This window comes from Phragmites australis, chromosome 2 (genome assembly GCF_958298935.1).
Source record: "Phragmites australis chromosome 2, lpPhrAust1.1, whole genome shotgun sequence".
NCBI lineage: Eukaryota > Viridiplantae > Streptophyta > Magnoliopsida > Poales > Poaceae > Phragmites > Phragmites australis.
The window spans coordinates 23368637-23396492 of record NC_084922.1 but is presented as its reverse complement, the minus strand read 5'-3'; the positions used below and the strand labels follow the sequence as shown (position 1 = coordinate 23396492).

General features: G+C 40.3%; 2 protein-coding genes across 3 annotated transcripts; one reads left to right on the top strand and one right to left on the bottom strand.

Annotated features, from left to right (window-relative positions):
* The first annotated feature begins 425 nt into the window (after window positions 1–425).
* On the top strand, window positions 426–10969 carry LOC133903769 (protein kinase and PP2C-like domain-containing protein). Of its 2 annotated transcripts, none has more exons than XM_062345232.1 (12): window positions 426–627; window positions 711–828; window positions 1371–1537; window positions 2445–2512; window positions 2622–2845; window positions 3736–3787; window positions 4153–4678; window positions 4756–4825; window positions 4901–5120; window positions 5208–5312; window positions 8929–9024; window positions 10440–10969. In XM_062345232.1, the coding sequence occupies exons 1-12, from the start codon at window positions 507–509 to the stop codon at window positions 10632–10634; spliced, it is 1962 nt and encodes a 653-aa protein (XP_062201216.1). In that variant the 5' UTR covers window positions 426–506; the 3' UTR covers window positions 10635–10969. The 2 variants fall into 2 exon arrangements, with proteins under 2 accessions (XP_062201216.1, XP_062201220.1); XM_062345236.1 differs by lacking the exon at window positions 426–627 and adding an exon at window positions 1008–1092 and having other exon boundaries at window positions 709–828.
* A 212-nt stretch (window positions 10970–11181) lies between these two features.
* LOC133903792 (bidirectional sugar transporter SWEET2a) lies at window positions 11182–14085 on the bottom strand. Its single transcript, XM_062345257.1, has 7 exons — window positions 13777–14085; window positions 13484–13520; window positions 13164–13380; window positions 12911–13069; window positions 12597–12716; window positions 12365–12495; window positions 11182–11616 (listed from the first exon to the last, which is right to left on the bottom strand). The coding sequence occupies exons 1-6, from the start codon at window positions 13859–13861 to the stop codon at window positions 12382–12384; spliced, it is 732 nt and encodes a 243-aa protein (XP_062201241.1). The 5' UTR covers window positions 13862–14085; the 3' UTR covers window positions 11182–11616; window positions 12365–12381.
* Window positions 14086–27856: the final 13771 nt, after the last annotated feature.

Sequence of the window (27856 nt, the reverse complement as noted above, 5' to 3'; positions counted from 1 at the left end):
ATCATAAGTTTCTTAAATTTTATAAACATATTGTAATAGGAAACTGTAGTTAAAGTTATGTATTGGAGATCATGTATGGTCTAAAATGTTATGTATTTGTGAAAGGGAGTAGTTTGAAACATGAAAAATCATGTGTAAATTTTCTTTGAAAATACTTTCGTAATCTCATAAATTATTTGGTTTTTATAAACACAATCTAATAGAAAATAGTGGCCACATGTTTTAACCAGAGGGAGTAACCTCGAAGAAATTAAGATCACATGATGGAGTGGTATTTGTATTTCGGTCCAAATCTGACTGGTCTCCCAATTGGAGAAGTCGCTTCATTCGCCAGATTTCAACTTGTAAAGCAACCGCGTGACAGCAAGTCAACGGATCTGCCTACTGCATAGTGCATACCGATCCACCTGTTGGCCTCCTCGTCGCCACGCCGAAGCCGCCCTTCCTCTCTCTCTCTCTCTCTCTCCGTCCGCTACCACACCCAGGCAAAAAGGGCGGCAGCGGCGATGGGACTGGAGGTGCCGCCGGAGGAGTCCAACCGGTGCGTGCGCGGGTGCTGCCGCAGCGCCGCCATCCCGCTCCGCCTCCCGGCCGCCTCCTTCTCCCTCCTCTCCCCCATTGCGCGAGGTAACAGTGTAACACCACTGACCCTCTCTTGTCAGACGTTCCGAGGAGGAAAGGCGCGTGGTAACAGGGAAAAAGCTGTGCAGGGTCGGAGAGCACGGTGTACGAGGCGCGGCTGGGCGGCGAGCGCGCCGCGGCCAAGAAGCCGGTGCTGTCCACGTCCGACGACCTCGACAAGTTCCACTACCAGCTCCAGCTCCTCTGGTCGGTCGCCTTCTGTTTGCAGCGCATGTTTCATTGCTACTGTTGTTATTAGTGACTATTGAATTACTAAGACAGGAAGCTGCTGCTAATTTTCTTGGTGCACACGTGTGATTGGGGATAATCATGGGATGGGGATGCTGTGAATATTTTGACTGCTCAATGTGGTCATTGTTTGCCAGAAAAAGGGCGAATCGGAATAGAAGAATAATAGCTAGGAGCTCATACTCAACTGGGATAACACGTTAGCAGGAAATTCCGACAAAGGTACACAAATTTATGTTGGAATAAAGATGCCTACCCATTGCTGCTCGAGACATTGATCTCGTGAGGAAAGCATGGAGAATTTTGTTTTCTGGATGCATGCTGCCACTCTTACTATGACATGCAGTGATGCAACTTTATGTGGGTTTCATGTAACTGTAGTAAATGGTGCCTTTGTCACTGCTGCATGAACTGCCAGTCGGAAATGTGTTAAACTCCCAAAGAAGGGACAAAGCTTTTTGCCATGTTTGTTTGATTAGTTTGGGGCTTTTTGTATGCAGTGAGCTGGATCACCCAGGATTGGCTAAGCTGATCGCTGCACATGCACATCCTCCGAATTACCTGATGTTCTTTGATTTCTTCGAGCCTCCAAACCTTGCTGACAAGATACACGTCGAGGAGTGGAGCCCTTCTGTGCAGCAAGTGGTTACCATTGCCAGTGATCTAGGTCCCAGTCTGCCACATTTCTTCTTTTTCCTCTTGAGATTTATGTCCTGATGTATGTCCTGTATTCAGAAATCATCATAAGGTGCACACCTTGCCCATGGAATTACTATAGGATGTATAATATTTAAATTGGAGAGTACTTTGTTTGAGACCATTCATATTCACATTTGGTAGTTTACAACTTGTTTTAAGTAGAATGTCTTCAACTACGAATCATTTGTTAGCCTGAAACAAGGATAACTTGTAATCGTATGGTCTCCTGACTTCAAACCCTTAGATTTCAATCTACTTCACACTGTTAAATTCTCCGTAAACTTAACATTAATCTTATTGTTTGTTGACTTGATTAAGTAGCCAAGTAGACATAGATATTGTTGTGCCTAAGTTCCTTTGTTTACCTGGAGGATTTCTGTTTTAGTCTCACTTGTTATTCTTGGTCCAAGGAGCGAATGTCACAAAAATATTTGATACAAACATACATCATGTGTATTCACTTAGTATAATTTCACTCTTTCATGCTTTATTTCATACCCTGCTAAGATTTTGGCACTTCATTTTGGTGAATCTACAACTCTTGTTCTCTGCCAATTCATTCTGGAATGATGCTCTGTAAACTAGACAAGTGTGTCTAATGTTGAAATGAGGCTGATCATATTATTGACCTATTAATGTTAAATCAGCTGGAAAGGAAAATGATTGCTCCTGAAATTTAGGTATAAAAATGATATAATTGATCCATGGACCAAGTATCAGTGCTAATGAAAAGAAGCATTATTGGTCATCTAATAACACACGATTGTGTTTTGTTTTTCTTGTCTGGTAGCAATTTTGTGCTGGGTAGCATTTGAGTTACGTGTCTGTTGTTGCAAATTACTAGTTTGACATTACATTGCATGATATATTTGCAGCAAAGGCTCTCCAATACTTACACACCCTTGGGGTAGTACACAGAGATATAAAACCTGCAAATATTTTGGTAGGTGCTAACATTTTTCTTATATCTATGCAGCATCATATACTTTTGAGCATAATGAATTTCAATCTTTTTCTCCCATATGATAACAAAAGCTTATAACTCTGTACAGCTAGATAAAGATCTCCATCCACATCTAGCAGATTTTGGCTTAGCCATGTTCCAGAAGGATATTAAGTGTGTTTCGGTTGAGAACTGGAAATCATCTGGCAAGCCTACTGGTGGTTTCCACAAAAAGAATATGGTGGGGACACTAATTTACATGGCACCAGAAATTTTGAGAAAGGATATACATACAGAAAAATCTGATGTATATAGCTTTGCAATATCTATCAAGTAAGGCATTTCTCTTTTAGAATTAAATGTAAAATGTCACCATCCTTTACAATGATTTTGTCATAATATTACAGTATATACTTCATTGCATAGTACTTGTATTGATGGTTTCTCCGGGGCAGCTGCCGTATCTGTGTTGGAGGGAGTGGCTTATTCCATATAGGCCTAGAGTACATAGAGAACTACTAGGTGATACATCCCATGTTCAACTTGCGCTTCGCACTGAAACCTACACAGCAGTTCTTTGACATGTGTATTCAGTACCATGTTCACACGGTGAAACAATACTATGCAGTAGTTGTAGTGTTGTAGTCTTTCTTGTTTGTACATTGCAAACTTTCATTTTATTGTGTGGCTTACAGTGATGTTAGCATACTATGGTTTGCCAGAATAAAACTAAGTAGTCTTTTATATATAGTGGTGTTGCCTTATCAGTTTCTCTGAGAAATACTTTGCCACCATGTCTATGTCTAGTTGCGCCCTAGCCATGCAACTTGGTGTTTGACAATTTGGCCCGGTTACATGTTTTCATGTTGTTGCACCAGTCAATCCAGTCAATTAATCTGCATTGCCCATTCTACTAATGGTGAGCTGCATGGATGTAACTGGGTCCACCACCAGTAACATGGTAGCGGAATGGACATGGCACTGAATGGGGATGCTGTAAAATAGCTGTATAATTCAATCAGCAAATCCATTTTAACAGTTAGTTATGATGTCTGCTGATTTGAATGCGCATGTGATTGATTAAGAGGTACTGCTAGCATTTGTCATGCTAAGTTCTGTGGTTTCTTTTCACATGTACAAAATTTGTTCAGTACAAGAGAGTATCTTGCTAGCATCATTAGTCATTATACGTTTACAGTTTGCTTTGTTTCATCAATTTACAGTGAGCTGCTTAGTGGTGTGGTGCCTTATACAGATCTGAGAGCAGAAGCGCAGGTATTTGATTGCTGGTTTGTCCATGCCAATAATGCAATCATGTTTTCTTGTTTAATATCTTATGAGTCATAATTATACTATAAGCATATGTATTCCATGATGCCTAATAGAAAAAGTTAGCATAATTGCTTTGCCATTCTGCCGCTTTTAGAAATATAAATATTTGGGTGTAATGAATAGTTCCTATTCTAAGATTCCATTCAGTATCAAATTTTTGTGGCATTTAACTTCATACTTGTTTTACTCTGTAAGCACATTTATGTCATCATTAGTTCTGTACAAATGTCTGTATTGCAGTTTTCCATATCTAACATGAGACCTCCATTTATTTTCTCTACAAATGACAGTTAACTATATTTCTTTAGGCACACACCGTTCTTGAAATGACTTACACTGAACAACAATTGACAGCAGCAGTTGTTTCTCAAGGATTGCGCCCAGCTCTTGCCCTTCCTGAATCTGGTGCTCCACCAAATCTTTTGTCACTCATCCAGCGTTGCTGGGATCCTGATCCTCAACAGAGACCATCATTTGAAGATACAATTGAAGAGTTAAATATGATAAAAAAGCATTTAATTACAAATGCTTACTTGCCATCATCTCCTGTGAGCAAAAGTCAAAATGGCAAAATGGAAGTGCACCATTATCAAGAAGCTTTGAACTGGTTCAACCAAGGAGAGCTGTTAGCAAAGAAAGAAAACGAATTAGATCATACAGTTAATCTTTGGTCTGGTTGTTTTGATCAATCCTCAGAGTTTCGTCCAACTTTGAGTTGGGGCTCTTTTGCAACATGTGGTCGAAGGGAGACAATGGAAGATACACATTTTATGCTTCCCCATATGAGTAAAGAAAAGGATGTATATGCCTTTGGCATTTTTGATGGCCACAGAGGTTCACTAGTCAAAAAGTACTTCGATTGATTTTTACTAGATTTTACACTAGCATATCTTACACAACAGTTTTTACAGGTTCAGCAGCTGCTGAGTTCTCTGTCCGAGCAGTCCCTAGGTTTCTCAAGCAATTTGGTCACGATACAAGGTTTGGGTTGAACGCAAGCCATCTGAAATCATTTTTGATGCCTAAAGCTTCCATCTGAGTTTGTATATTTTGCAGCCCAACCGATGCCCTTACAGAAGCGTTTGTAAGGACTGACATAGCATTTCGAGAGGAACTAATTGTTCACCAGAAGTCAAAAAGGATTGTCCGGAAAGACTGGCATCCTGGTTGCACGGCAGTGACAGCACTTATAGTGAGAAACAAACTTTTTGTAGCAAATGCTGGTGACTGCCGAGCAATTCTGAGCCGTGCTGGCAAACCATTTCCCATGACTCAGGTTGGGATTATTTCTTTCTTTACCATTGGTACATTTTTGGAATTTTCGCATCTCTAATGCAATTTTATTTCCATTTTGCCTTCATAGGATCATGTTGCTAGTTGTCCAGAGGAAAGAGAGCGTGTGATAAAGGAAGGAACTGAAGTCAAATGGCAAATGGATACGTGGCGAGTCGGTGCAGCTGCTCTTCAGGTACTCACATAGCCACATTTACTTCTTTTTTTGGCATGTACTAACTAGAGCATATATTGAAATGACCAATGTTTAGTTATAAAGCGACACTCTTTTTTGTTCATCCGGGAAGCAAGTAATCGTCCATGGTAGTATTGCAAACAGTCAGCTTTCTGTGGTAGGAATGACACATTGAAGAACACCGTATCGAAACTTTTCCTAAATTTATGCAGCTCCATTAGGAGGTATTGTTTAGTACTTTTCTATAGGCAGCATACAACATGTTTAAAGAAGAGAGCAAACTTAAAAGTAATCCATTTAGGGTTTCAACTGCAAAGACATTTGCTCCTTCGTCCTTGAAGCTACCAGGGTTATTTTGGTTTGGGTAAAACCAGTTCAATGCGTTTTGTGGATAAAAAGGGTGGTGAGGATTGAGTGCTTTTCTCTGCTCCCATCTTATAACTTTCTTTATGAGATTGTGTATTTTCTTGCAACCTGTATGTCAAAGTTTGTGATAGTGTTCTTTTAAAGCTCTCAGCTTCATAGATGTTTTTTGTTGTTGCCTTCTAATATACTTGTGCCTCTTCTCAGCTAAAGAACGGTGCTTGTTCATAACCTAATAACTCTTTCTGGCATTAATTATTGTTTTTTCTGTGTTTTTGCCTACATGAAAAACTAACAAGGTTCTGTGCTGCCTACTGGATAACATAACTAGTTGCTATTTAGCAATTAACAATGGAATTATGGAAGAGCTTAGCCAAAATCAACTTCTTTATCAAAGCTCTGATGTCATTGATCGTAGTAAAACCTTTGAAAGTGTTAGATCTAATATAGTCCGCTGTTGAAAGGATTGATTATAGTAAAACCTTTGAAAGGGTAGGATTCCTTTTGAGCATCTATATAGACGCCTTCCTGGCTATTCTTCTCTTTATCTTTTAGGTTGTGTTTGATACGTTCTTCTCGCCCTCCGCGAACGTACCAAATTGATCGCTCAATCCGTTGAGTGTCTTTCTTGGCAACAGTGCTGAGCATAAGGGTTATCGGTGTTGGGATCCTGTTGCTCGCCGAATGTGTATTCTCGGGAAGCTATTTTTGATGAGTCTCATCCCTCTTACCCTCGTCCCTCTCCTTCCACTTCTTTCGCTTCCATCGTCGAGCAATTGTATTTTTTGACCTTTCCTGCCACACGTATCATTATTTCTTCTTCTCTTCCTCGGGCACCGTTGGCGCCCTCTCCTGTTGTGCTTTCTTCGGTCCCCACCTCACATGCTCCTCCTTCTGTCATTGTTGAACTTTTTCCTTTCCACTACACTCGTCGTTCTCATGCTGTCTTCCATCCTGTTGTGCCATCTTTTGAGGAGCCATCTCCTTCTGCGATTCAGTTCCTTCATGTTCTCCTTGCTATTCTCTTCGTGGTCGTCATTCGATTCGACCTCCTGATCGTTTTGGTTTTGCTGGTGTTGTTCCTATCGAGCCGTCTTATCGTGATGTTGTTGTTCATCAGGAATGGCAACATGCGATGGCAGAAGAGCTCGCTGCTCTTGAGTGCAACGGTATGTGGGATATTGTTCCTTTTCCTCTACATGTTCGTCCTATCACGTGCAAGTAGGTCTATAAGGTTAAGACTAGCTCTAATGGTTCCTACAAGGCTCGTCTTGTCGCTCGTGGTTTCCAGCAGGAGCATGGTCGTGAGTCGTGACTATGATAAGACTTTTGCTCTGGTGGCTCACATGACCACGGTGCGTTCTCTTCTTGCTATTGCCTCTGTGCATCAGTGGTCTATCTCCCATCTTGATGTCAAGAATACCTTTCTTAATGGTGAGTTGCGTGAGGAGGTCTACATGCACCCCCGCCAGGGTATTCTGTTCCTGAGGGTATGATATGTCATCTCTGTTACGCTCTATGGCCTTAAGCAAGCCTGTCGAGTCTGATTTGAGCGTTTTTCTTCTATGATCATTGCTGTTTGTTTTTCTACTAGTGCTCATGATCCCGCGCTCTTTGTTCACACTTCCTCTTGTAGCCGGACTCTAATTCTCTTGTATGTTGATGACATGATCATTACAGGAGATGATTCTGAGTATGTTGCTTTTGTGAAGGCTCATCTCAATGAACAGTTCCTTATGTACGATCTTGGTCCTCTTCGTTACTTTTTTAGGATTGAGATTTCTTCTACTTCGGAGGACTTCTTTCTGTCTTAAGAGAAGTATATTTAGGAAATTCTTCATCGTGCTTCTCTCACTAATGAGCGCAATGTTGAGACTCTCATGGAGCTTAACCTTCAGCTTAGGTCCACTGATGGTGAGCCTCTTGCGGATCCCACTCGCTATCGTCATCTAGTTGGGATTCTTGTTTACCTTGGTGTCACTCGTCTTGATATTTCTCATACAGTATCATCAGCCAATTTGTTTATGCTCCCACTCAACTCCACTATAGTCATCTCTTACATGTTTTGCGCTATCTTCGTGGGACTCTCATCATCTCTTTTCCACGCTCTAGCTCGTTACGGTTTCGTGCTTATTCTGATGCTACTTAGGCTAGTGCTTCTGATCGCTAGTCTCGTTCTGTCTACTATGTTTTCCTTGTGGTTCTTATTGCTTGGAAGACTAAAAAACAGACTGCAATTTCTCGTTCTAGTGTAGAGACTGAGCCATGGCGTTGTTGACAGCGGAGCTCAGTTTGTTACGGTGGTTACTTGAGGATTTTGGTGTTTCTTCTTCTGCACCTACTTTACTCGGACAGTGTAGATGCTATCAGTATTGCTCATTGTTCACCTAGATGCTAGACATAGACAGATGGTCATCCCGTGACTAGCGTCTAGTCGTCGTCTAGACGTGCTAGACGACCATCTACTGGTATTGCTCGAGATCCGGTGAAGCATGAGCTCACCAAGCATATTAGTGTTGATGCTTCTTACACACAGACACATGTACATGATGAGGTGATTGCTCTTCAGCTCAGTGTGGTTGATCCCTCGTGAGTTTGAGGGGTGGTGTTACATATAATATAGTCCTCTGTGTAATATCCCTATCATATAAGGGGTTCTTTGCGTATTGCCATCTGTGCATGTATATGTACTGGTCTAGGACCTTCAGGGAATACAAGTTGCTATTCCTAACAGAAAGCTCACCAATCAAAGAAAGAAAATAATTAAAGTACAAGATTATCTGAAACAAAGAAGACTTACAGACCTTTCCACCATGTATTCACCAGAGCCAAAAGTTTGATTTTCACTCCCAGGATATTTTTTACAGCTCTAAGAATTTTTAACGTGGCCTTAGACTACAATTCAAATTAGTTTTGCCTTAACAGACAATATACAAACTTGTTAAATTTCATCATCACATCATTCAAGTAGTTTTGCATTATGTTTTATCTTTATGAATATAGTCCTACCAACCTTTAAGTGTAGATTGTGAATTCATTTTTCTGCTGCAGATCCCTAAACTTGAATGAACAGATGACTAGATTGAATCCAAGTTCATAAGAAAATGTTCCATTTCCATTTATACATCCTTTTTATGATTTGTTGTGGCTACAAGCTGTATAAATGATGCTGCACTGGAGTTGGCCTACTTACGAATGAACTTCTTGATTTCATGTGAATTTTGCATTTATAGGATTGAGCCTTTTCTGACAGGTCACAAGATCAATTGGTGATGCTGATCTCAAGCCAGCAGTCACAGCACGACCGGAGGTTATTGAAACTGCTTTGTCAACTGATGACGAGTTCCTGGTAGGTCCTATTTTCTTCAGTGCTATTGGTCCCTGCAGTTTTTTTTAATCCTAAATCAATGTGATACAATCATGTAGAACATCAAACCTTACATCAAAATGGCGTTAAAATTATATCATGTGTACCTATTAACTTGTATTTAATTGGAATAAGAGCATTTTTCTTATTTCAGAAAGGAGAGTTTTTGTTACCCACTGGTTTTGTTGCCTAATAATAAATTATATCAAGTTCGCGAGACATAAATTACCTTTTTAGATCTCACAATCCCATGTAAAATTAGTATGATGATCTTGTTCTTGCTTTCCTTTCCTTGATGTAGTTGATTTCTGCTTACAACCTTTCAAAGCATCCATGTTGTATCAAAAGTACATTGAAAAAGAGTAGTTCATTCTGCCATAATAGATGCTGTCTAACAAAGAAAAATGATTTAGCCTGACTACTTTCCTATGCATATGCATAGTCCAATATGAAGCATATATAGTACAATTGAACTAGCCTAGTTATTAATTTTAACAAATTGAGTGTCTGAACACTTATAGTACACTTCAAGTTAAGTTCGTTTTGCCTATATTAATCTTCTTTTAAAGTAGTACAAAATATAGTTAATGGAAATGCTACATCGCCATAAAATCCACTTGCTGTTGGATGGACATCCAACGTTATGATGTGATTCTCAAGATATTACCTAGAGCAGGTTTTCAAATTCTGGTTTTGGCACCATGCAGTACCAGTTCACTGCTAGTAACCTGCATTTTCCCAATGTTTTTTATTTGTCTGTTTCAAATGCAAATTTGAATTTGATCGTTTCAAATGCAAATTTGAATTTGATCGGATCCATGGAACGATAAGCATCCAGCCAGTTCCCACTCGAAATCACTGTTCATCAATTTGGATTCAGAACTTTTGAAATTGTATTTGAATGCCACTGGACTGACATTTGCTCCGGGTACCCTCCGGGAAAACCAACCACCGGGACTTGAGACCCTGATTTAGAGGATGTATATTTGAATGGTAAAAAAGGAATAGAAAAAGAAACACATGTTTTGTGCCGATAACTTACCGGTTGACATTAAACTAATAGCTGGGTACGAAAGAAAACTGTCAAACCCCTGTCAAAACATAGTGGATGCACTCATAATTTTTCAGAAATATCGAGCCCGGTTTACTTTGTTTTGTTGCTTTATGATATGCACTGAAGAGACACATACACGTCTCATCCTCAGTTACATCAACCAAACCTTGTTGGATGTAATTGTTTCTTTTGAAATGGTTATTACATAATCTTACTTTAGATACTGCACTGTACCTTCAATAACGAATATCTGGTGTTGGAGCTTGAGCAAATATCAGGACGCCCCTTGAAATAAAATAGCTCAGTTTCACAAGAACTCATTTGATTATTTGATTACCTGTAGGTGATGGCTAGTGACGGCTTATGGGATGTGGTAAGCAACGAGGATGTCCTGTCCATAATCAAGGACACAGTGAAAGAGCCTGGGATGTGCTCCAAGAGGCTGGCTACTGAGGCTGCAGAGCGGGGCAGCAAAGACAATATCACAGTCATCGTGGTGTTCCTTCGCCCCGTCTCCACAGCTGAGCGCATATACTGACCACCGAGCAGTTCTCCGTAACTTCAGTTACAGTTTGCCATACTACACGCCTTCTTCTGTCAGCTCACTATTTTTATTCAATTCACGTCGCTACAGAAAAAAAAAAGGAAGCCACATTCGTTCTTGTATTTGTATACAATTGGATTACCCTGTCCAGGGCAGAAAGAGCAAACCGTTTTCAGATAGTAGCAGCTGTCGCATATTTTTGGTCAGTCTTTGTAACCCTATATTATGCATTTGTAAACTATACAAGCAAAAAGAACAAGCGCTTAAAAGAACATATTTTCTGTTGTAACGCAGAGAGCACCCAATAAATGATCTTTATGTTAGAAGTATACTAGCTGAATGCTTGAGTTGATGTGTGTACATTTGAGATAGCTCTGTATGTCTCCTAGAATTGATATTGCATTTCCCATCTTTCTTTGTACTAACTTCATTCAACGGTGGTTGGAACCAGCGAATCAATGTTGCCACATCAGACAATCCTGTGCTAGTACAAGTCTAATTCTAGCCCGTCGCGTCACGAGAGACCAAGACAAACAAGATAAGATGATGAAACCTATCTTCTTTTATTACAATCTCCGTATTGTTTTATAGTACAGGAGGCTACATCCATTGATGGAGTCCGCACAACAATGCTATGCATAATATACACAATAATTCCATGTAACAAATGACGTGAAGACCTTACAGCATCTAATCTGGAATATTCAGCGAAGCTACGACCAGCATTGCGTGTAAAGACGAGGAAAAACAGCATGCTTTTCACAGAAACGAAACAATTTGGAGAACCACGGCAATTGGACGTCTTTGGTCTTTCGATAGCCTGGACATTGACTTTGTCGAAGTAATAGGTCACCATTCACAAAAGGCAGGTCGAGTTTCTCCTCTGGACTTCTGGTTTCCAGCAGCTTCAGGCATAAAACAATAAACCGATGACTGTACACGCCCAAAAGAATTTGGGGCAAGTTCGACAAGGAACCTGAAATTTGGGAGAAGAAAACAACCGAATCGATTTAGCGTCAGCACCGATGTAGAAGATCAATTATTCTGGATTGGGAGTTGGAAATGTTGATGGATGCCATGTTAGTTGCCTTGCGTTTGCCCTCAAATGAAAACAAAACGTGCAAGCTGTACTAAGAGAGCAATATCTTGCGAGAAAGTGACACGATAGCTTCACTGACAGGCCATTTATATGTTATTGGCAGCATGTGTAAACTTCAAGTTGCTTAGTATCCTTCTTTGGCAAAGTTAGCTGTCCTACTTTCTTTATGGAAGCTACCAGTTCCTAAAATTCGTGTGATTTCTTACAGGTTATCTAAATGTTAGATTTATACTGACCTCTTACTGGACATAAGCAACATCATTCCATTGAAAATCAATCTATGACGATATGATGTGTTTGCTTGTGTGTGGTTTAGATTCAACGTATGCAAGGGGAACACATCATTTATCTTCACAAAATAATTTAGTCTTGTTTACCGTTAATTGTTGCTTTCAGCAAAGAGAACAAATTACTATGATGAGCGGCTAGCAACAGAGCTATAGCTTTCCGTCAGCAATGCCCCCTCCCTCCAATTTGTTTAACAGTAGGAATTTAAATTTCAAACAACACTGCAAATTACAAAAGAAAATTCACTAAAACAACGCTTCAAGGTTGCGATGTAGATCTGCAATAAACAGAACAGCAAAAATTGGGAAGCGAGATAACAGCAAATCGTTTGTCAAACCTTGCTCCTTGGCATGCTCATGTATGCGTGACTAGCAATGGCCGCTTGGCTTCCTCTCTTGATCCTTTTCTGAAGTAGGCATATAGCAACAACTGTATGATGCCCAATATGGTTCCAATCCCATTAGGAACCTGAGCAAGAAACAAAACAAGATGAGCACAACAAACAGACATGGAGTTAGACACCCTTCCAAGCAAAAGCTACAACCAGCAATAGAAAACTGGAACCGTACATAGATGAAGAAATCATGCAGTAGCATTCCGTATGCGAAGAATGATACACTCATCAAGAACATAGATAGTGACAGATAGAATGGCATGTACTCCACACTCTTCGTCCTGATCACCAGATTCTGTTAAACAAGAGTGGAAGAAAACAGGGAATAGGGATCATCGAAATGTCCTAAAAAACATGGTCCAATCAAGCTAAACAGTATCAAGTTGCATAATGCCTACTAGCAGCGACATTTGTATGTGATTATGAAATAAAAGTAGGACTACCAAATCAGGATATGAATAATAATAATTGGAATCAACAAGAACTCACAATGATTGACAAGGGGGACGCGAACATGAATATCAGCGAGGCGACGCTGAGATATCCGACGAATATTTGCCGTGTTTTGTGATCAAACAATGCCAAACTAACAAACATAACGAGGCCAAACACGAGGAAGACGCCGGCCAGGAGTCCAGACACCTTCAACTGCAATGAGAAAGCACAACCCCATTCGGATGCAATTCAACAGGGGCAGAAAAGAGCATATACAAGAACCCAATTGTGTCGAAACGGCAGGCACCCTCTGCTTGGCGTCTGCGAAGGCGATGAACACGGCGGTGTAGGCGAGCTGGAAGGCGGCGCCGATGGAATTGACGGTGGCAACGAGGACGACGCCGTAGGAGACGAAGGGGAGGCCGTACCACATGCAGATCAGGCAGTTGAGCAGCGAGTAGATGTACGGCATGGCCGAGAACTGCTCCGTCGACCTGTTCCTGACAATCCTCTTGAATGTCGGCCTAAAAGTGACGGACATTACAAGGCCGTTAGCGTAGGATCGATTGAGGATTCAAGAAATTTGATTCAAGAAAATGAATTCAATCGACAAAATGGGGGTCTTACAGCGGGGAGATGAAGAGCACGAAGGCAAAGACGTTCCCTGAAATGAATCACAAACAGCAAGATAAGAAGAGGAACAGGCAACAACTCTCAAATTCAGCCATCTTCTTCTTGGAGCCCTCCAGCCTAGCATTCTCATCCCCAAAGAACCCAACCAAAGTTGCCAATAACGGAAAGCCCCCAAACAACCCAAACTAGAACCCAAGAATAATGCTTTGGTTCCATCTCCGGAGGACAAAAGCGGAGCAGGGAGGGCCTAATCGGCATGTGCGCGTGTAGCATTATTCTTGGCTAACCTGCGATTCCAGCTCCGTAGCAGCAGAGGTCCCGCAAGGAGGAGTCGGCTGCAGAGTTCATCATTGCGGGAGCACCCCAATCCATGCTGCTGCTCCCACCTGTACCTTCAGTCTCCTCCCTTGTCTCGCCGAGCAGGAGGGGGAGGTACTCGCGCTGCGCTGCTCTGCTCTGCTCTAAGTATATTGGAGCGGCGACCAGCCTGCAGCAGCATGTGCTCGGGTCCTCGTCAAGGCTGTAGGGTTGTCTGACAGTGACAGGATGAGCAGCACATGTGGAATTGTGGATATCCTCGCTGGGTTTCCTCGGGCCGGTCGGCCTCACGTCCGGAGGAAAATTGGCATGCGCTCAGAGTTTTAAGGCCACTCTGGTTTCCTAGGCATTAATGAGACGTTTCCTAAGTACTCTCTGAAGACGACGTGATAAGTAATTTAGAAATAGGAGAAGAAATTTGTTTTTTAAAAGAAACTAACTTTTTAAGTAATTTTGGATAAGTGTGAGATAATAAATTATCTAAAAGTTCTTAAAAAACTAACAACATATATATATATATATATATATATATATTAAAAACTTATTTTTAACATTAATTTTTACCCTATCTCTCCTCTTAGACATTATATAAGAAACAAAATATTAGAAGTGAACTAAGACCTATTTGTTGCTAGCTATAACTCACCACATTACATCTTAGATATGTCACATATATATTTTAGCCATGTGTTTGATTTAATATTACAATTGTGATTTGCTAAACTCTCTTAACCTTCTGTCTCACGTATTATAGACTCGTTTTTTTTCAAACTTTGTCACAGTTGTGATGTCCATCAAGCCATTTTATTCATCACGTTTTTTTTTTTACAAAGTTAACACCAACCAACCCGCCTTGCTTCTTCAAGATGATAGCGGTGACTTCTGAAATTAAAGCTTGAGATTTCAAGTTGAAAGTTTTATGCGTTGAAAAGTATTCACAAATCAGATAACTAGTGTACTTTCGTTGGAAGCAGAACATCAAAACAAACTTCAACCTCAATTTTAGGGCCATATGGTTAACACTTGACTCTTGACACTAAAGTTAGTAGTACCAACTTCAAAGGTTTAACGTGTGCATCTCAATCTCTGCTACAACGTGTTCTTATCCTTCTTTCTTGTACTGTTTCCATTTTTCCCTTCCTCACATCCCTCTTTTTTCCCCTTCATCTCTGCTACTGCTAGTGCCCTACCGATTTCCACTGACCTGCATCCCTAACCACCGTGCGTGCGAGAGATATATCATCATCGTGTGCCTCCTTTCTTCGCCTTGAACCCTAGGTTTTTAGGCACTGCTCCCTTGTCGTGCGTAGTTGGGACATGGAAGGTGTTCAAAGCTCCTTAGTGTTTCTATTTTTATTATTTTGTGAAAGCTCCTTAGTGTTTCTTTGAAGTCTAAGCTTCATATAAAATTATGCAAAAGTTTCTGATTGGAGTGTTTTTCCAATCAATCCTAGAAGTTCCCAAAGGTGGAAGTCTCCGTTCAATTAATTTTTTTTTTTATAAAAAAACTCACAGTTTGGAAGAGTTTAAGAAAATCCCACTTGAAGGGTCATCTACTCAATTTAGAAGGCAACATTGGAAGTTATGGGATCTTCTGAAAGGTTTCAAATCATTTGAAATGTGACGCAGTTACCTTCAAAGGTAACGGCCACCCGTGTAATAGCTCTCTCTCTCTCTGTATCCAGTGGATTAAAACAGTTTTTTTTTCTTCCAAAACGACAGTATGGGATTTGCCGATTTTATTAGAGAAAGAATAAATGCAGGTCTAAAAAGACTATAAAAAACTATTTCTACAGGTAGTTTGTAACCGATTTTCATAGACGTTTAGCGTAACCGCCTGTAATCGAAGACCCGTGAAAATAAACGATTTCCACAGGCGCAAAATAGTCTGCTTGTGGAAATATATATCTATAAGAGGTTTACTTAAGAAACCATCTGTAAAAATAGTTTTCTACAAACGGTTTTTTAAGAGAACTGCATATATAAATTGTTTTTATAGGCAGCGTATTTTAGCGTTCGCTTATAGATAGATTTTCACAAGTAGGTATTCACAAGTAGGTAACATAAGGACCCGTCTATGATATGTACTTTATTCAAAAATCAATAATGAGCATATATTTTATTTCATCTAGATTTCAATACATTTTCAAAATAGATTTAAAACATCAAATATTGCAACAACATTTGAATCAACACAAGTCTAATATTTAACACAAGTACAATAATATTCAGAAGTACAGTATTTTTACAGCACAAGTCAATTTACATCACAAGCCAACATTGTTAAGAGTCTTTCATCTCCCACTCACAAAGCCTCGGATGGCTAGCTAATTCGCCTTCGAGATCAAAGAATCTGTCACTCTTGTAGATAACTTCGTGCATAATGAACCGGCACATGTCACGTTAAACGTTTTGGATATCTTTGTTTGTGAGAGAGGTGTTGGTACGTTCGATCATCCGTGTTTGAAATGAAAACACAACTAAAAGAGTTAAAACACTACTAACAACTGAAATAGAACCAAATAAGAATGTGCAAGCACAATGATGACTTACGTCCTTAGGGTTTATTTTATACCTCCTTTTTACCCTAAGAAACTCGCAAACACAATATCCACAAAGAACGATATCAAAACCTTGCTTGTGGTACTTAAAAAAAAATACAACGTATTCATTAGTTCAATAGGATTTTTCGTCATAAATAGTGAGATATAAGCATTAGAGGTATGTTATTACCAGAAAAGTACGTACAGACGGCCATCGCATCCGGCTTGACCATATCATGTATCTTACCTTTTATTGCGTACAGACGGTCCTATTCGAATGCCAATAAGAAATTATCAATTCATAAATAATTTACAAGAATTTTGTGTATGGGGATTTTTTTTTACCTCTGTGTAACGTCGCTAAGATCTTGGTAGGATTTTTAGGGGAGATCAGATGAGTCAAGGACAACGAGTTTCTCGACTTCGGCATTAGTAATATACAAATAAAGTGGTCTCTACATGAATTTTTATTTTAGGTTCTTGATCGACCAATTAAGTTGAATACTTATATTAGGTTCTTGACCTATCACACATAAAGTTGTAGGGAGCCATGATGTAGTCCTTGTCTTATATTTTTAGCATAGTTCTTCCTATGTAGCTTGACATTTCAAGCTTGCGTGTTTTGGCCATTTCTCTTATGACCCTTGCTTTCTCCTTGTTACTCTTCCCTTAAATCGGAGGTCATCAGTCCTCAACTTCACAACCAAGTTGGGTTGAGAAATTCGTTGCGGATTAATGAAATGGACCGGTAACTTCAACTTTTCCGCATCGTTAAATTACATCCTATAGAATAAGTCACTAGTCATTAGCATTTATAGCATATATTGGTAGATATATGAAGGTAGGGGTAGATTGTAGACACTTACAGGCACCACAAGCTTATGAGATTGACGTCGAGTTTGTCACAGCGGAACAAAGCGTGCATGACCTTAAAATCCACCATGAGATAGGGGTCTTGAAAGTACTTGATGTCGACTAGAGGGGGGGTGAATAGTTGTTTCTGAAAATTAAAATTCTGTAGCGGATTAGACAGTGTTTGGAGACTTCGGCTCAATCCGGACACTCCAGGTTCTGGAGTATCCGAGTTCACCCGGATTATCCAGACTATACAGGAACTCAAAATCAAAGTAAATTTAAGTAAGTCTAATGTAGTCTATGAGTTACCACAGTCTTTATAAGATGTATATGCTCCTTTCAACAATAACTTGCACTCAAATACTCACAAGCAACAATATTGAGGCAAATCCCCAAATGACAATTTGAACGAGTAAAGTGCAAGAAAATAAATGGAGACAAGATTTATTCCCAAAGTTTGGCCACCTTACAAAGAAGTGCCTACATCTCCGTTGAGGAACTCACAAAGAGCTAGATCTTTTTCAACCCTATCCTCACCAAGCGACCACAAAGATCGAGCTAGGGTTCTTACTCAATTCACGAGTTTGGGAGGGCTATTGAATGCTCTTGAGAGAGTTAGTTCACAGGTAGCTCAGCAGCATTGAATGGAGAGGGTGAAGAGGTATTTATACCCTTCCCCCAAAAACTAGCTGTTACTGTGCTTTTTAGACAGACTCAGAGTATCCGGGTTCACCCGGAGACTCCAGGGAGCACAGAAACACACGCAACTAACCTGTCAGAACTAGCCGTTACACTGACTTGGAGTATTCGTTCACCTGAAGACTCCGAGTAACACTTGAGAAAAACCGACCAAAACACTAGTTTGGAGGTGCCCGAAAGGTCCGGAAGCATCAGAACCCGGAGACTCCAGATCAACTCGGAGACTCCAGCTTTAGCACCCTCGTCAAACAAAGACTCTTTTTTGGAGTCTCAGTCGGAGACTCCGGGACACCAATAGCATCCGGAGTATCCGGGCTGACCCGGAGACTCTGAGCTCAGGCTTTGAAGCGAGACAGAGACTCTCTCTCGAAGTCTCACTCAGAGACTCTAGAACACCTATACAGTCCGGAGTATCCGAGCTAACCCGGAGACTCTGGGCTCAGACTTAAAGCCAGACAGAGACCTTCTCTCAGAGTCTCACTCGGAGACTCCGGAGCACTTAACAGAATCTGGAGTTTCCGGACTAACCTGGAGACTCTGGGCTCAGACAACTCTGCCCTTTTTCCGGTGTCCGTGAGTGATTGTGTCTCTCAAAAATTGGTTTTAACAAGATACTTTGAGCACTGAGACACTATCAAGACTACCAAAATGCATCCCTCTTTATAGTACGACATTCCTAAACTCAAATTCGAAAGTAAAATAAATTGAACCCTATGAGTTTCTTCATGCCGCTTCTCTTTTCATTTTGAGGGACATCGACTTCTTTTAACCTTTTTCAATGGGACTAAAACCTGTTCATAAACTCAATAAACTCATTAGTCCCTTAATCGTTTATCATCAATTAGCCAAAACCCACAAGGGTCTTAGATGCACTTTCAATCTTCTCCTTTTTGGTGATTGATGACAACCTGATTAAAGCTTACAAAGGATAATAGAATTGAAGGATTTTGAATTTTAAGGTATACGGTAAGCTCCCCCTAAATATGTGCATTGACTTGAAATATGAATTTGAGATCAAATGCACATATTTAAAGAAATTTTGCGAAAGCTCCCCCTATATCTTAGAATTCGTGGGGTGCATAAGTGATTGAACATGTATATTCATGATGCATATGACAAAATATATTACAAAACCTAAGAAAGAGAGAAACAAACATTACATCAAGCAACTCATGGCATCACACTAGCACAAATATAGTCTTACAAATTTAAAAAGGTTCAACTACAAGCACACCACACATAGTTCAACACAATTATTACAAATGTCTCAAATATCCAACGAAAACGATGAAGGATTTAATAATGAAGCAAGACAGGACACAAGGTATCTCTCCCTCTTTGGCATCAAGCACCAAAAAGAAAGAGAAGCAAAAGAAGGATTTAGCCGTTGTCCTCTTCAAAGTCGTCGTCTCCATGATCATCGGATCCGTCTCCATTACCATTGTTGTCCAAAGAGCTCGCTTCGGCTTCTTCCATCTCCTCTTCGTCATCGATCTCCTCATTATCTTAGGCATGAGAAGGACCCTCAGCAGCTGTCTGGGCTTCATCATACCAAGCCCATGGATTCTCAAATTCTGGCTCACTAGCTTCTTCTTCGGTTATAATTGGAGAGCAAGGTGGCAGAATTCCCAGATGAGTGTGGATCTCCTTTTGCCTTGCCTCTATCTTTCTCATCCTTACTTTGGTCTCTCGGATTTGAGTAGCATTGTGAGTGCAAAATCGGAAGATGACCTTGAGTGTACTCTTTATAAATGATTGAGAACCACAAGAGGATGGAACACGCTTGGGAGCCGTTCTTTGTGCACTTGGAGCTGCAGGTGGAGGAGAAGGAGGAGGAGATGACCTAGTGCTCACAATCCTCATTCGATATGGTTCATGCTTGACTTCTTTGAAGAAATTTTTCTTAGTGACCCTTTTTATCATATACATGATGTAAGGAGCATAGGCACAACTTTTGTTAGGAGTGTATGAGGTAGTGTGAATTTCCTCCCAAACAAAATCAATTACACTGAAAGGTTCGCCCACATTTGACATCTGAGCTAGCAAGTTTCTTGATATACCTTGAACATTTGTGGCATCACCACCCTTGGGATTCAATGTGAGACGAAATAAATTGTTTAAGTACTTGTAATAGGGCTTCATCCCTGCTGTCGTGCCATGAATCACCCTTCCATGATCTAAATACATGAAGTCCATATCATCTGGAGACAACTGATTCTCATTATAGATCTTCGTGTTATGCAAATCACGAACATCTAATCCGAAAATGTGAGCAAAGGTTTGATAAGTGATTTTGTACTTCTCTCCTTCTATCATACAAAACATGGATTGGTTTTCCTCGTGATCATAGGAGAGAGTCGCATAAAATTGTGCAATGACTTCTACACTCCAGTCACACTTCAAGCTCATAAAATTCTTGATCTTCTTTTCTTCACAAGCTGCAATGACTGCCTTGAAAGTTGGATCATTCTTTTTCTCCATGTAATCCGAATCAATCCATTGCATTGGTGTGACAGGATTCTTCTTTTTGAGAATCACGCTCTCATAGAAGTCAGCATGAAACTCATTCCAAAAACGTGGATCTGCCACGCTCTTCTCATACTCATATGGATCTTCATTTCTGTCCTTTTTGCACTTGGCAACCTTCTTCATATAGTCAACCATTTTTCTTGGCATTTGTTTGCCGAGTGAATTCTATAAGGTCTGTGTAGCTTCAGAGGAGCTAACACAACATTTTCTTCTTGTCCGTGGACACTAGAATCGGCATCCACGGCTTTCCCTTTTCCTCTTCCTGCTATCACAGGGGTTGTTCCCCTTCCTCTGAAAGTACTTGGTGTACCCCTTGCCCTCATAGCTTGCAGTTTAGTCAACCCACGGGTCACATTTTCAGATTGTGCCAACTCCTCGATCCGAATGGCGCTTGACTCAAAACGCGAAGGAGGAACATTACTTTGTGCTTGAGCTTGTGGGTCACTCTTGTGCTTCTTTCTCCTCTCATAGCTATGTCCCTTGTTCCGATCCATCTCAAAGGTCCTGAGGTATACATAAAAGATATATAAGACAAAAAAACAAGGATCGCTAGAGAAGGAATTTAGAACTGAATGCAGACTGTCAAGTCTGACAGACCCGGAGTATCCGGGCCAACCTGGATACTCCGGGTAGCCCAATCCCGGGGCAAAGGTTTAGGGTTTGAACGATTCTTCCTCCACATTGTGAAACCCTTTCAAGGAAATGATTCTAGGGAGCATAAGGAACATCTTCACCAAAGGGATTTGATTCTAGATCAAACTATTGACAGATTGGGTGAGAGGTACCATTTAGGGCTAAAAGAGCACGGAAGGTCAATCCGGAGGGAGGGTCGGAGATTCTGACCTAGAGATAATGAAGATTTCAAGAAATTCTCCAAAAATCCTTGGACAAGGCTTGAGATTGTTGGAGCTCTCCTCTCACGGTGAAGGGAAGGAAGAAGGAGTGAAAAACATGGAAGAGAGAAGAAGAAAACGTTTGGGTCTCTGTATAAACTGGGTAACCCGAAGACTTCGGCCTGACCCGAAGACTCCGGGTGGAATCTTGAGTCCAAATAGAGAGCCTTTCTCGGAGGGTGACCCGGACCCTCTGGGTTGAGTGACAGAATCCGGATACTCTAGGTGGACCCGGATACTTTGGGTTCTGTCAACTCAACAGAACCAGAAGCTCGCAGAATAGTATCAGAGCCCGGATACTCCGACCTAGCCTGGACATTCCGGGTTCTGGAGAATTTGTAGATTGGATTAAGAGCTGAGATTCGACAAGGGATGGGTTGTTGGATAAATGGGATAAATATTTACCACTTGTAATCAGCCAACAAACAATATTGCATAACTATGATCACAAGTAGAAAATTATGATCCAAAGATCAAAGAATCAAAATTTCAAAAATAGCACACAGGAGTTTTCGCAAACCTCTATCTACAAAAAGGATAAATCTACAACAATCAATTGTGTGCAATATATCGAGCCACATTACGAGAATCTAGGATATTAAGCTCACATCTCAACTCACAAAACCTTCTCTCATCTAATGGCTTTGTGAGGATATCGGCAAGTTGTTTCTCGGTTCTCACATGGCGAATATCGATATCCCCTTTGGTTGAGTGGTCTCTCAAGAAGTGGTGACGAATATCTATGTATTTGGTTCTTAAGTGTTGTACGGGGTTGTTGGCTATTTTGATGGCACTCTCATTATCACAGAAAAGTGAGACTTTGGTCATATTGTAGCTATAATCTCTCAAGGTTTGCCTCATCCAAAGTAGTTGAGCACAACAAATGCCCACAGCAACATACTCGGCTTCCGTGGTGGATAGGGCTACGAAATTTTATTTCTTTGATCACCAAGACACCAAGGATCTACCCAAGAATTGGTAAGTCCCGGATGTATTCTTCCTATCTACTTTACAACCGGCATAATTGGAGTTCGAATAGCCGATAAGTTCAAAGGATGAACCTTTAGGGTACTATAAACCAAGGTATGGAGTATGAACTAAATATCTAAGAATTCTCTTAACGGCCATTAAATGGCACTCTTTTGGAGCTGCTTGAAATCTTGCACACATGCACACACTAAGCATTATATCGGGCCTAGATGCACAAAGATAGAGTAAGGAGCCAATCATGGAATGATATACCTTTTGATCCACAGCCTTGCCTTCTTCATTTAGGTCGAGATGCCCATTTGATTGCATTGGGGTCTTGATGGGCTTGACATTCTCCATGTCAAACTTCTTGAGCATGTCCTTGATATACTTGGTTTGACAAATAAAAGTTGCTACCTTGAGTTGTTTAATTTGAAATCCTAGGAAAGACTTTAGTTCACCCATCATTGACATCTCGAACCTCTTGGTTATAATCCTACTAAACTCTTCACAAAACATTTTGTTAGTCGAACCAAATATAATGTCATCGACATATACTTGGAAAAAAATAAATCATTATTGACATTTTTAGTGAAAAGAGTAGAATCGACTTTGCCTATTTCAAAGCCTTTCTTGATAAGAAAATTCCTAATGCATTCATACCATGCTCGAGGTGCTTGCTTAAACCCATAGAGCGTCTTATGGAGTTTATACACGTGATGAGGACACTTGGGATCTTCAAATCCGGGAGGTTGCTCCACATACACCAATTCGGAGATTGGTCTATTTAGGAAAGCACTCTTCACGTCTATTTGATATAGCTTGAAATCATGGTGAGTAGCATAGGCAAGTAATATACGAATTAACTCAAGCCTAGCTACGAGAGCATAAGTCTTACCAAAATCTAAACCTTCTATTTGCATAAAGCCTTGAGCAACCAACCTTGCCTTGTTTCTAATTACGATCCTGTTCTCATCTTGTTTGTTACGGAAGACTCATTTGGTGCCAATTATATTTTAGTTTGGTCTTTCCACCAATGTCCAAACTTTATTCCTCTTGAAATTATTCAATTCTTCTTGCATGACCATCACCCAATCCGGATCTCCAAGTGTGTCTTCCACCTTCAATAGTTCCAAAGAGGAAACAAAAGAGTAACATTCACAAAAATTTGTAATTCTAGAACGAGTGGTTACCCCCTTTTGTATATCACTAAGTATGTTATCCACCGGGTGATCTCTTTGGATACTTTGATGAACTCTTGGGTGTAGCACTTGAGATTGGGGTTGAATGTCTTCTCCTTCATCATCAAGAAATTGGTTGAAATCATCATGAGCTTGATCTTGACCTTGCTCTTGATTTTGATCTTGCATTTGAGTTGATGTCGATGGCTCTACTTGAATTGATGAAGACGTTTGACTTGGATCATTATTGGCTATATGTTGCTCTTGGGACTCTTGAGGTTTGATTTCTCCAATTGCCATCTTCTTAATTGTTTCGCTTGGAATTTCTTCATCACCTAAAATATTAGGATCAACTTGCTCCACTTGGGAGCTGTTAGATTCATCAAATGTTACGTCACGTATAATTTTAACACAACCGGAGGTTTTGTTAAAAACTCGACAGGCGTAGGTATTTGATCCATAACCAAGCATAAAACCTTCATCTACTTTAGGGACAAATTTAGAACCTTTTGCTTTCTTATTAAGAATGAAACATTTACTACCAAAAACTCTAAAGTAAGATATGTTTGGCTTGTTACCGAATTGAAATTCGTAGACGATGTTCTTCAAGATCTTGTGGAGATATAATCGGTTGATTGCATGGCAAGCGGTGTTGATGGCCTCCACCCAAAATTGATCTGATACCTTGTATTCCTCAAGCATGTTTCTTGCCGACTCTATGAGAGTTCTATTCTTCCTCTCGACAACCCCATTTTGTTGAGGGGAGTAGGGTGCCGAGAACTCATGCTTGATTCCTTCTTCATCAAGAAATTCTTCAACTTGAGTGTTCTTGAATTCGCTTCTACTGTCGCTTCTCACTCTCTTGTTCTTCACATCGAATTCATTTTGAGCTCTCCTCACAAATTTCTTGAATATGGCTTGTGTTCACTTTTTTCATACAAAAAGAATACCTAAGTGAAACGAGAATAATCATCAACAATAACTAAGCCATATTTGTTACCGCCAATGCTTATGTAGGCAATTGGTCCAAATAGATCAATGTGAAGAAGTTCCAATGGCCTTGTTATCGTCATCACATTTTTGGCTGGGTGAGGAGCTCTAATTTGCTTTTCCGCTTGACAAGCACTGCAAATCCTATCTTTCTCAAAAGAAACATTTGTTAATCCTAGGATGTACTCCCCCTTTAGGAGTTTAGACAAATTCCTCATATCAACATGGGCTAGTCGGCGATGCCATAGCCAACCCATGCTAGACTTAGCAATCAAGCTAGTTTTAGGCCTCACTTCATACGTTGAAAAATCAACAAGATAAAGTTTACCCTTCAACCTACCCGTGAAAGCTATTGAGGCGTCCTCCCTTCTAGAGACGGTCACACCCTCATTAGTAAAAAGATAATTGTAACCCATCTCACACAATTGTGACACAGATAACAAATTGTAACTAAGTGATTTAACTAACAAAATATTAGAGATAGAATGATCATTGGAGATAGCAATTTTACCTAGACCTATTACCTCTTCTTTTTCGTCATCACCAAAAATAATGTTTTCATGTGGTCCTCCATCTTCTTCAAATTATGAGAATATACTCTTCTCTCCAGTCATATGATTTGTGCATCCACTATCGATATCCACCGGAGGAGTATGCCTACAAAACAAGTTTAAGCCTTTGTTTTAGGTATCCAAATTTGTTTGGGTCCTTGAAAGTTAGTCACAAGCATTTTTGGTACCCACACTCTTTTTCATAATTCTATCCTTTGTACGAGCACCAACATATAGAACAACCACTTTACCACGGTGGTTCCTTTTGAGCAAATAAGAAGCATAAAAAGTGGAATGAGGCGTATGAGTCTTTTGTTGCTTCACTTGAGAGGTGGGATCGACTTTCTTACCTCCCTTGATGAATTTGAGCACTCCTTGCCCTTGATCACAACATGCTCATTTATCTTGCTTATATGCATGTCAAATCCGAGGCCTCTCTTTTGCTTGTTGTCTCTGGTATCAATGGTCTTGTATAGTGCATCCTTTGATTTATAAGTTTTAATGCACCCATATTTGACCAAAGCATTTAGCCTCTCATTTTCTTTTTTAATGCTTGCAAAGATTCAATGTTAATAGCACAAGCATTTATATCAATGTTATAGCAACGAGAACAACCATTGCTTGTGGAAATACTAGAGAGCAAAGTTGCATCATTAGAGCGGCATGAGCTATTCTTCAGGATATTAATTTGTACTTCAAGAGTTTTATGACTTTCATCTAAACTTGACAATTTCTCTTGAAGCATAGAATTATTATTCTCAAGACTAGCAATTGAGCTATTGGCCAAATTTAGATCTTTGGTTAATTTCTCAACCTTCTCCTTCTCTTTAGCAAGGAGTTCCTCGAGTTCAAGGTTTCTCTCCTTTTCAAGGATGAGCAAATCTTCTTGCTTCTCAAGGATCTCCTCTTGACCCTCTATTGTTTCCATAAATTCTTTTAATTTAGACATGGCATTTGCTAAGATCTTTAAACATGCTTTTATTACAACTATTACTATCACTAACTAGAAGCTTGGGATGTGATTTTACCTTCCGCCCTTTTGCCATGAGGCATGTGGGGGTGTCGTTGTCGCTCATTTTGCCAAAGAGTGATTTTGTTGGTGTAGGAGCGCGAATGGCGATGGTGGCGACTTCTTCATCATCGGAGTCAGAGCAGGAGTTTGAATCCCACTCCTCGCCAATATGAGCGTGACCCAAATACTTTTTCTTGTATGTCTTGTTCTTGTTTTTCTTGAATGGCTTGCTTTTCTTTTCATCTTTGTCTTTGCCCTTTTTTTGTTAGGACAATCAGCTATGAAATGGCCAACTTTGCCACACTCATAGCACGCCATCTTGGAAGTTCTTTTGGGCATGTCTCTTTTGTACTTGCTGTAGCCTCATTTCCTCATGAATTTCTTGAATTTCCTTACAAAAAAGGCCATCTCTTCATCATTAAAGCTTTCATCTTCACTTGAACTAGATTCTTCAATTTGTTTACTTTTGCTTGCCTTGGAAGCTACTTCTTTATTCTTGGAGGTGGAGCTTTGCTTGGCTAAGTTCTTCAATTTATTTGCTTCCTCCTCCATGAGCTCATGAGCAAGTATTCTCCCAAGAACATCACTTGGGGTAAGCCTTTTGTAATCTCTTCTTTCCCGGATGAGAGTGACCAAAGTTGGGTTTCTTGGTGCGAAGGCTCTAAGCAACCTCCTCACCACCTTGTGATCATCAAGTTCCTCACTTCCAAGCCCTCTAATCTTATTGACCAACACCATCATCTGGTTATACAAGGCTTAGGGAGTCTCATCATCCTCCATCACGAATCTCCCCAATTTACCTTCAAGCAATTCTATCTTAGATTCCCTCACACTAGTTGTACCTTCATGGGAGACTTGAAGTGTATCCCAAATTGCCTTGGCCTCCTCAAGCCCATCCACCTTGTTGAACTCTTCGGAGCTTAAGGCACTAAGTAGAACACTGAACATAGAGAAAGTTATATGGATACTTCGGCTCTTGATGAAAGAACTTTGTCCTTTTGGGATAAGATCATCTAGACATGGCGCTAGTCTATTAGCCAACATCTTAGTGATTATCTTAGAGAGGCTGCAGATCAAACTAATTGGTCTGTAATATGACACCGTTTGTGCATCAGGTTTCTTGGGAAAAAAGAATGATGTTGGCATTGTTTGCAAGATGTAGTTTGTCGGAGCATGGCCTTGAGAAATCCTTAATAGCATCAGTGAGATCCTGTTTAATTATAAGCCAGCAGTGCTTGAAAAACAACCCAATATATCCATCTGACCCGGGCGCCTTTTCAGAGTGCAACGGAAAGATTGTGTCTTTAAAATCTTGTTCATCAAAAGGATGTTCAAGGCAAGAAAGGTCTTTTGGCTGGTAACTAAGAACTGCCCAGTTTAGGCATCTCTGGCATGGCAGGGAAGTGCCCAACTGCTTCACAAAATGAGAATAGATCTCAGCTTCCTTTTCTTGATGAGTTGTGGAGAGCCCAACCTCGGTATGAAGTCACTAAATGAATTTATTTCTACTCCTTACATTTGCTTTGATATGGAAAAACTTTGTGTTTGTGTCTGATTTCCTTAGCCAGGTATGTATGGAGTGCTGACGTGCTCGACGTTTCTCAAGTGCCGCAAGGCCAGGGAACCTCCCTTTCAAGAATCTCCGAAGGTCAAGCTTGTCTTGATTCCTGGGTGATGTCTAGCATGAGCATGACTTCTCTTGCAATGGCAATGCGGAGTTTGATATTACCAATATTGGTTTTTTCCAAATCTTACTGGCCTTCGCAGTTCTATTAAGCTTCACATGAAACCATAGAATAGCATCAGACACGTATACTAGCTGAGCCC